General features: G+C 38.2%; 1 protein-coding gene across 2 annotated transcripts; it reads right to left on the bottom strand.

Moving 5' to 3' along the window:
- Positions 1–997: 997 nt before the first annotated feature.
- Positions 998–9,803, bottom strand: vapb (VAMP (vesicle-associated membrane protein)-associated protein B and C). 2 transcript variants are annotated; one of them, XM_015377799.1, is made up of 6 exons: positions 9,547–9,803; positions 7,927–8,079; positions 5,841–5,944; positions 5,427–5,507; positions 4,919–5,050; positions 998–2,928 (listed from the first exon to the last, which is right to left on the bottom strand). In XM_015377799.1, the coding sequence occupies exons 1-6, from the start codon at positions 9,602–9,604 to the stop codon at positions 2,761–2,763; spliced, it is 696 nt and encodes a 231-aa protein (XP_015233285.1). In that variant the 5' UTR covers positions 9,605–9,803; the 3' UTR covers positions 998–2,760. The 2 variants fall into 2 exon arrangements, with proteins under 2 accessions (XP_015233285.1, XP_015233284.1); XM_015377798.1 differs by having other exon boundaries at positions 4,919–5,098; positions 9,547–9,801.
- Between the last annotated feature and the right edge of the window lie 606 nt (positions 9,804–10,409).

Below are 10,409 nucleotides of genomic sequence, written 5' to 3'. Positions count from 1 at the left end.
TACTCAGGTTACTGATGTGTTTTATTTTAATCTGTTTATCTGAAACTTTAAGAGATAAAAAGCAAAAAAAAAAAGAACATGGAGGGACACTTAAAGCAATAAAAATGTTTCTGTTCGAATGATGACTATATTTAAGTTGACGTCTCACAGACTGAAACTTTAAGGAAAACATACAGAAGTAACAACCAGTTTGGGGGAAGGTTATGTATCGTAATTTATTGTGATGCTACATGACCCATCATGGCTGTTCAATTACTCGTTTTACTACGTTTGCGTGTTCATATGTACATACAAAAGAGTATCCAATGACTATGTGATTACACTGCTGAGACTGTACCAGTGCGGGAGAGGTCTAAAGCGTATATATACCTTCAGCTTTTCCTTTAATGTAGTGCGTATGAACAGGTCAGTTCTCATAAACGCCCCCAAATGTCTCTGCACAGCCACACCCCATCTGCTTCAGGCAACGAAAGACACGCATTTCTGCTGTTCTCTGAAACAAAAGTGGTTTATAAAGCCGTCTGCTTTAAGATAAATACAGCAGTAAGCCTGTGAGCAACAGAGGTGGATGAGAAACTCAAACGGTAAACCAAAAAGAGTAAAGCAGTTAAAACCAAGACTTAACATGGTCCCTTTTCGAAAAGACAGGCTTTGTTTGCTTTGCGTGAAGAATTTCACACCCTTAGAATAAATAACAGCAGTTGTAAACCAGTTTCATGCAGGTTGTGGTATAGGGTTATAAAAATTACTTATTTTTAAAATAACATAGGAGCAAAAGCCAAAAAAAAAAAAGGGGGGGGGGGCTTTGATGACTGGTATTAACATATAGTGGACAAAAAGAGATTTTCTAAACTGGTTTCCTATAGATTTAACATCTGGTCTGCAGCTGCTTTGGTTTTTCACTCTTTCAGTCTAAAGTCAGATTCTTCATATCAGTTAATAGATACTTTAAAATACAGCTTTATTACCTTAATAGATCACCCTGCATCTCATTTTATTCATCATAACCCTTTATTGAGTCAGAACTTTATTAGTGGCCCAAAAATCTTAATTTGATTGAAGAGATTTGATTTTTTTGTTGTTTTTTTCAAATAAACGTCCCCATTTTTCCTGCTAGAAACAGGAAACTGCAGCACCACCACTTTAAAACATCCACACACACACACAGCATCTACTGGCTCATACATACAGTATACATATATTTATATTTTTATACATATATAGTTTTTCACGTCACTCTTTAGAAGACAATACATGGAGTTTGCATTCAGGAGAAAAAAAAAAAAGTCTTTCAATGATTAATTTTGCTTTTCTGTTCCGTTAGATCATCAGTAATTAGTGGAAGAGACGAGATAAAAGCGGCAAAGACAAGCGAGGGAGGAGCTTAGAGAATCAATGAAAGACTAAACATTCAGCCAGCGTTAAGCCATTTCCACACACCTCCTACTGCCACCGGTGCAAAAGTTGGGGAAGATCCTTTAGGAAGCAAAGATGGACGGAAAAAAAAAAGATCAGAAGCAGTGAAGAACAACAAGACTCGAGTACAAAAGACAACAAAAAAAGCCAGATGTGTGACAAAAAACACTAAGCTTTGTGGTTTAACTTGGGCCTGCCCTCCTTTGTTTACCTTTCACTCTCCTTAGACACACGGTGGTTTTTAACACTCCCTTTAAAGTAGTCAGACCTTCTGTACAATGATTAAACTCGCATTAGAAAAAGGATCGTCATGGATAAAAACACCTCAGTGTCAAGATACCTTCATCATGATAAAACCCAGCAAAAAAGATGCCACAAGTCACCTGATCAGTACATCCTTTGGTGATGTTTCTCCATTTTCTCCTAAATTTATCCTTCAGCGATGGTTACTAAGGACACATGCATGGTATTTCGATTGAAAGAAAAAAGAACCAGTTTCATGAACTGCTGCAAAACCTGCCGCTCCTGCTGTACGACCAGCAGTGAGAAGGGATCCAGTTTAACCAGTATGAATTTCAGTATTTAAACTAGATTATTTAAAAGCAGCGTGGCAATAAGATGCTGTGACGACGGTCGGTACTGCAGACGGATTAGAAAGCAGACGGACATAAACAGCCTGGTTCTACAATTTAGCCCCATTAAGAGTGCAGCCTATCACCATTATTGGAACATACACCATGGGGAACGGAGATAAATCATATCCCTGCCAGAGTGCTGGTGTTTCACAGTACTAGTTGAGGCAGAGGAAGCAGGAAATTGGCTTTGACTTATTTTATCACTGCTCAGAAACAAATCGATTAGGAAAGTAAATAGATCTGCCCAATTAGGCAGCATTAACCAACGCTAAGCTCTGAAGACGATCAATGTGCTGCCAACAACAGAAGCATCCATCATGGGAATCATCAAAACTAACTGGATTTTTGGCATTTTATTTGCATTCTAAGTAAAGATTAACATGGGTCTGAATCTACACCAGAATATCTCAAATGTTGCCAGTTCACCAGTGTTTACTCAAGCCATCCTTACTGCCTGATGAACGCCTTATTTAACAGTAGAAATTTAGAGCTTTTCACTCAGCTGTCTTTTAAATCATCATTGTACAAATGTTGTTGTTGAAGAAAAATAAACCCTCGGCTAATAGCTTTTAAATTGTAAAGAAAAAAAAGCAAACAGATGAACAGAAAACCCAGAAGACATTGATCGCCGTTGCCGTCATCGCTACGTGCCCTTTAAAACACGGTGTCCATCCTTCCGTCGGTCGGTCGCTGTGCTCTGTCTGTGTCTCTAAAGAACCAGCTTCCCGATGATGGCTCCGATCACAAAGAAGAGCAAGCACAATGCAAGGACGCGGGTGCTCAGGCCTTCCTCCCTCGTCATCATCGAGTTAGCCATGTTCTTGGAGTGAGGACTAGGCACTGTTGTAAGCTTCCTCTTCCGCAGGCCGTCGTCCTCCTGAGGCAAGGAAGCAAAACCCATCAAAGGCGCTTTCTGAACAAACATTTGTCACATGCCAATCCTTTAAAAAAAGCAGCGTTATAACAATTCTGTATATTTTAAGTTGGTTAAGATGAAGCTTCCAAGACACCTCTGTTTAAAAATTAAGACCAACTTTAAGGGTGGCAAAATATTTGACTATTACTAACGTTAAACGTAGCCATAACTTTATCCACTTAAATGTGTTTTACTGCAGGTACTGTGACATATAAAACACAAATGCTAATTATGAGCCAAATGTGGATAGAAAACAAACAAATGGAAGGAGAGGCACAAGAAAGGTAAAAGGGCATGAGCAAGGACACATGAAAGAGGGATGACTGAGGGATGGAGGACTAAAAGAAAAAAAAAAAAGAGAGAGGAGGGAAAGCAGGAACTACCTGAAGAGGGAACAGAGAACAGATTGAAGGACACTGGCAAGAAAGGAAGAAATGCCTCTTTTCTATTGCTAATTTATCTGTTCAGGTCGGGTGAGTTTACTTTAGATTGATTCATTTTCTATTAATCTGTCATAACAACACTGCTATAACGTAATGTGGTTTATAGAGACGTCACAACAACAGCCTGCTCCGTTTATGCTTATCAGACTCACAGGAAAAGAAGACTGTAGGCAGCTAAATGAAGCGATCTAGATATGTACAGGAGAGATCTAATAGAATGATGAAAGCTAACAACTGCTAGCTTGTAATGATAGCGCTTACATCCCAATAAGGTCAGCATTAAATGATATAATGGCAGGATCCGAAATTTACTTTTTGACTCGCCGGCAAGTTGGAGAGGAAGATCCAATTATTTACCTGCCGGAAATAAAATAATTTGCTCTCATATATTTTTAAGGAACATGTTATTTCACTAAGGTATTATAGGAAATGCAAACAATATTACGGTAAAAGATAATGTAGTTTTATGAACTAAAGTTGTAATTTAGAATTCTATTAAATTTCATTCAAAAAGGGGCAAATGCAAAATATTTAAAATTTCATAGTGGCCATAAATAAAAGCATAAAAAAACAGCAAATAATTTTTATTTGTTATAATATCTTCAAATGGCAAGGGCAGTGCCGACCAAAATTTTTATCTTTGTGTGTTTGTGTTGATGAAACCATCAGCGCCCTGACAGTGGCCTCAGATATGGGCATTCAGTGAATGCTGCATTTCCTGCGTTTGTGTTCACAGACGCTGTCCAATTTCATAGACTGACAGCCTATGACAAATTAATCGTTCCTGTTCTCATTTGAGTATTTTCTAAACACTGAGTAGTTCACTAGCTTAGCATCGCTATTATAAATAAGCCAGTCTTACAAAACACAGTCTTCCAAAAAGCACCATGATTCAATAAACTTTCTCTCCTCTTCTGAATGTTGCCTTTTAGAAGGCTCAGCCAAAGTCTAGATAGCAGTGGAGCTTTTGTTAAAGGACGGGGTATTGGGGTGTGCTCTCTGTAAGGGACATACCAAAATAATAGATGAAAGGACGTGACTGTGGTCCAAATATTTACTCGCCTTGCGGCGAATGGTGCTCTGGCATTAACTGGCCAAATTGAAAGCGTCCACTAGTGACAGCGTCCTCTAAACGATAAGTGAAGGACAGTTTCATTGCGATTCAAGAGTGGTTGGAACCAAAACCGAGCAGGGACTAGAAATAGTAACAGATCCAACAAAAACATCGAAAAAGTGAATTTATCCGTAGTAAATTGCTCCGAGTTGCTTTTAGTGGAAAGGGGGAAAAAATAAAAAGGATGAAAGGACAGTATAACTAAGGACAGAAGAAATAACATTTGGAAGAACGGAAAGAAAAATGGAAAGCAGGAAGGAAACAAGGAAGTAAACAAGGACAAAAAGGAAAGCAGGGAGGGTATAGAAAAAGGAAGGACAGAAGGAAGTATGAAAAAAAAAACGAAGCAGGGAGAGATGAACATTTTCAAAACCGCTGCTTTAGGGCTTCTCACCCGGATTTGTTTGTTTTCTTCTCGTAGCCTCTGCACCTCCATCTGCAGCTGCTTGCACTCCTCCATGATCTTCTTCACCTCCCCGTCATCCAGCGAGGCGCTGGAGGACTTAGGCGCCACATGGTGCTCAGTCTTAACAGAGGTAGAGGAAGACACAGTTTTGTTGCTTTCACTCTCATGCTGTGGAGAGAGTGGGTGGGTGGGGTAGGTGGAATGACAGCGGAGGAGGAAGAAGGAGAAATGCAAAAAGGAAAAAGAAAACATGCCAACATGGCAGGGAGTGAGATCCAGGAACAAACATGGATGAATACAAACATCATGTAATGAATGACAGAACTTGTTGCTGATGACAGGACACTGAAACAATACTAAACATATGAGGAAAAACGCATTTCTCAATGATGCATTGTTTAGTGACTACTGAATGTGAGACGTGCTCTAAAAGCTCCCAGTGTAACGTCTGAAGGCAAAAAAATGACGCAGTGAGACAAAAGTAACTTCTACTTACAGCTTTGTCATTTTCTAGAGGCATCTCAAATGTACACCTTAGCTTTGAATCCATCAGCTCCTCAGGCCTTGCCTCTTTCCACTGTACACAGAAACGAACAGAATTCAGTAAAGAGTCAGACAGGCTTTCACCTTTCATACAGGTCCTGAATTATAGATAACATCACACAGAACTGATTAACTTAATTACTGCTGAGTTGTGTTCCTTAAGAGATATTCAAATGTGTTCAAATTTAATTAGCTTTGTCGATCGTTTATAGGGATCGTCGTTTCCATCCTGGGTGATAATGATTTTTGTTCATTTAACAGAAAATGTCTTACTTATTGCTTCTTTAAGCCTATAACATAAATAAATCCTCATTTAATGGGTTAACCCCAGCAACTTTGCCCCCAAACCTCCTAATTTGATACTCACAACTCCTTCCATGTCAGTCATGTCTCTGGGAGCCAGAATGGACTGCACCATGAATTTATGTTTACTCTTCTCATTGGGGTCGTACTCAAATGGCTGTAGCATAACTGTGAAGGGAAAGGAAGGAGAAGATTAAAGATTCAAAAGTGCTTATTGTCTTCAACATATACACATGTCTAAAGCGCAAATGGTTTCCAAACATACAACTAGGTGATAAATACCATGCATGGGTCAAGGTGTGTTAGACTCTTATAAATATAGAAAAATATAAAGAAAAATGAGGCCAAAAGAAAATTATAGGAGGATGAACCGAAAGACTGAATTTAAAAAAAGATTCTCTCTCATTTCTTATGTGTAGATAACATTGGTTTTTATCAATGTAGCTGTTTTATGTCCAAATAATTCATAGACTTGAGTTACATTCAATCGAAGAAACGAAAAAACATAAAAATACCTATTAATGGTCAAAGCCCTGACTAAAGTTGAGACAAAAATACCTGCAATCCCAATAAAGTCTGAAGGTAATTCCTGATTAAAATCTTAAGACCTGCTACAAAAATTGCAATTGTTTTTATTTAGCGCTGGATCTTAAGAAGGAGCAACTTTAAGTAGAGCAGTAGGATGACAAAAGAAGAAATTAGAGCAAGGGAAAAAAAAAACATTTCAACAATTTATTAGAAATAAAACTGAACCAGACAATTCAGAAAATATTGTTTTGCACTGTGCTCTCACAGGGCCTGTAAAATCATGGTGTCTCATAAGGATGGGCAATATGTTACAATTTTCCAGCCACTATACGTCAGTCCAACAAATGGTGATGGATGATGTATACTTGCAGGTGACTTTGTGAGCAAAGACAAGCACCCCTTCAGAGTGCGTCGTCTGCGCCGCTGATATTATTGCTAACAACCTGCGCATACTGCTAAAACTTACTAGGGAAAACATGCTTGTTTTCTTGTCAAAAATATATAGTTTACTCTTCTCCAGTTCCTCTGACAATGTTATGAGACAGTTTTTTATCATTATTCATTTGTTTGTCTGAATGCGCAAAATTGAAAGCGCACAGCTTCACTGAAGGAAAGAATTTTCCTTTTCTTGTTTAATTTTGTATTTGTTGTGTTAAAATCAAGATGGAGCAGCCTGTAAACACAAACAGCCTCTCTCTTGTTCGGCTGCTGCATGGTGGCAGAGGGGAAAATACTGCAGTTGGAAGGAGTTTGTGTGTGTGCCATTAAAAACAGTGTTGAGTTTTCTTTATTGTTGTTTTTTCGGGCTGCATCTTAACCCATAGGTCCAAAAAAAGAAGCACACCAAAAAAAAAAAAAAGTTACTGCAGGGCCGAGTCTATCATCGATAGATTCGTCCAAACTCCCAACCTTGGTGTCTCACACTATGGTGCTGAGGTTGGACAGTTTAACATTCTTCAGACGGGGCGTGGAACTAAATCAAGGGGCAGATCCAAAAACATGTTCACTGGCACTGAGCCACAGGATCCAATCAGTTGTCCATCAAGACATAGGGACACTCTTTGGCCCAAATTAAGGCTATTATAACTAAATAACCAACAGCAGTATCTGCATTGGAAGGGCTTCAAAATAATCCACCTTAAAGCAGACCTGGTAAACAGTACAGAAAGAGAGTGGGGGAACTCAGATGCACAACTTAGTGCCCTGGAAGAAGTGAACTTGTAGCCATCTCTTAATATTTTGATTAGGAGTGTGAATCAATGAAGACCATTTTTAAATAAGAAATATAAGACTGACATTGTTGAATTTTGTGGGGAATTCTACACTTTATCATTAAACGCATTAAATGGAAAATGGCTACGGACAAAAGGATTAAAACTAGGTTTTGAATATTTAGGAATGAGGTTTTCTAGCACAACAAGTAAAAATATGAAATGTTTTGTCACTGTTGTAGGTTAAGATGATCAATCCATTTAACCTCATCAGATCCTATTAAAGACTTTTTTTAGATAGCCAATGGTTGTTTACTGTAAATCAGATAAAGGCATCATAGAAAAAAAAAAAAAAAAGAACACTGACATTAGAAGGCTAAAATTCATTGTAACCAAATATGTTTTACAAACCAGAAACATTTATGGAAGTTCCAGCGTCGATGATGCCACTGTTCGGACGCACACAGTATCTGCGAGGTGCGGTTGTCTTAACTTTGAAACAGACATTTCTGTCTGATGGGTTAGTGAGCTTCAGTGTGGCGGTGACAACATCTTTAAAAGGGCCTGCAGAGGACACAAAAATAGGCCAATGAGGGGTTTCTGCTAACAGTCTGTCACTGAAATTATAATTATGATATTTAACTGTTGTGATAAACTTCATATAAAGACTGAAGGAGAAACATTTGAATATTCAAGAACTCTTACGAAAGAGTTTGCACAACACTTGTGCATTTGCAATAATGAGAGTCCAGAGAAAGAGCCTTATGCTGGAGATGCACTGATCAATTACCCAGACATAGATATTGATCATTCAGATAGGAAATTTAAGATCTTTAAGCCTGATCCATTAGAAACATCAAAACTAAGAACTCCCATTTTTTTCAGACTATAATGCATCCCTCACTAGCTTGTAATATGATCTGACAAATGAAGAGCAGTTGGTAGTAACATATATTTTGATACACAAATGAGATCGATCTACAAAGCACCTTTGGGTTTTTTTTTACTATTCAAAACTGGCAAAAAATGTCAAAGAAACTGCACATTTTTATGCAATTTATCTCATCAAATGCAATACTGAGGATTTTAAAAAAAATCAAACTTAACTGCTGTAACATCATTAATATTTAAATGCCCCAGCCTTAATTGCAAGCTAAATAAAGCATAAAACACACAAGGATGGAGTTAAGAGACTGTTGCTTTCTACTTGCTTTTAATGTTGCTTAATATTAAAGCTAATCTCTTACCAAGAACCTGACTATGCCCTCTGTTAAGGCTGCTCAGCACTGCCTTAACAGTGATGTGTGCATCCTCTGTTGGCTCCTCTTAGCATTATAGGAGCTGCAATGATCAATCAGGGATCACACCCCCTCTTGAACTATTCCTACAAAGCTATTCCTGCACCCAGTTCATATGTACTACAACATAAAACCCCTCAGATTGAATAAGGGGGTAAAGGAGATTAGTACTAAAAACATGCTAAATCTAATTTCATAATCAGTCTGTTTTAAATGCAGCAACACAAGAGAAGAAATCGGCTCATTTTGAACGATAAAGCTCTGAGTCTGAGCTTTCAAGCTTAGATCACTGGGCATGGTAATTAGGCTAAGCAATGACAAACTGTAGAAAATGCTAGAAAAGCTACTATTTGCCAGACTTGGGTTGACAAGTCAAACCACAAAACACAACCTAAGGAATCCCGCTATACATTAGCAAACTTAAGGGTATTCAATATATCCCGAAAATGAAAGCCAAAGTAAAGGAAGCAGATAAGACAACTGTAGTAATGGTATGGATGGCCTGTCCTGACGCTGCAATGACAGCTAGCAATGTTCCTAGCCTGTAAGACAAACTAAACGCTACCCGGTAAAATGTTTAATCTCTATTTAGCTAAATACTCGTTCCAGTAGGTTATATCCATTCCTTTAAATAGATAAAATGAGAAACAGCACATTAAAAGGGCACACAGCTTGCGGCTAGCGAATAGAGCTAGCTGCCCAGCTTCGGCCCTGCCCTCGGCTCCAGCGTTACCTCTGAATTTGAGTTCCTGTGGCGGCTCTAGCACCAGCACTTGTTCTGCTCTGGCCATGTCCCAGGACTTCTGTCTATCGTGACGGCAAGAGCAACGACAACCGTATAACACGGTAGGAAACCCTAAGAAAAGAAAAACAGCTGGTTCCTGGAGTAAGTAAAACGGCGGTCCTCTAAAGGAATCAGAGCCGTTAAGATTGACAGGCTTTGCTCACTGAGGGCCACCGACAGCTGTTGGGAAGCTAACAGCTAGCAGCGGAGAGGAAAGAGTCGAAGTAACGCGATGACGTCACGAAGGATTACGCTAGCAGGAAATCAGCCGGCCGATATGGCAGGTTGTTTTGACATTTACTGGTTTGAATGAATATACATTCCAGACGTCTCAAATGCATTTATTCCTAGTCAAAATGAACATTTCAGATATCTAAAATAACATTCCTCACATCTAAAAAAACATTTCAGATATCTAAAATTACTAGGAACAATCTTATTTTAGCGATCAACAAATGGAACAATAGAGAGGACAGCGCCTCTAATAAATGTCAAAACGGCCTGCAATATTTACAAGTATTGCAGATAAGTGAAATGGGATGTTCTCAGCATTTCTTTTTAATATATATATATATATATATATATATATATATATATATATATATATATATATATATATATATATATATATATATATATTAAAAGCAATAATTATTAAATAATACTAAATCAGATCAAACTGTTTCCCAGAGAGTTGGATCGTTACAAGGATGATAAAAGGGTTTCATATTTTCTAATGTAGGTCTACCATCCCTGCCATCAGACCACAGACTGGTTTGTAACATTGCTATATACTACATATTTTTCTTTTA

This window comes from Cyprinodon variegatus, unplaced genomic scaffold (genome assembly GCF_000732505.1).
Source record: "Cyprinodon variegatus isolate N-32 unplaced genomic scaffold, C_variegatus-1.0 Scaffold158, whole genome shotgun sequence".
In the NCBI taxonomy this organism is placed as follows: Eukaryota; Metazoa; Chordata; class Actinopteri; order Cyprinodontiformes; family Cyprinodontidae; genus Cyprinodon; species Cyprinodon variegatus.
The sequence above is the reverse complement of the archived record's forward strand: the minus strand, read 5'-3'. Positions and strand labels throughout refer to the sequence as shown.

Coding starts and splice junctions, on each gene's coding strand:
- vapb (XM_015377798.1), bottom strand. CDS start 9,604: ATGGCCAGAGCAGAACAAGTGCTGGTGCTAGAGCCGCCACAGGAACTC. Junction 8,080..9,546: donor ACAGGAACTCAAATTCAGAG/GTAACGCTGGAG, acceptor TGTCCTCTGCAG/GCCCTTTTAAAGATGTTGTC. Junction 5,508..5,840: donor TGACTGACATGGAAGGAGTT/GTGAGTATCAAA, acceptor TTCTGTGTACAG/TGGAAAGAGGCAAGGCCTGA.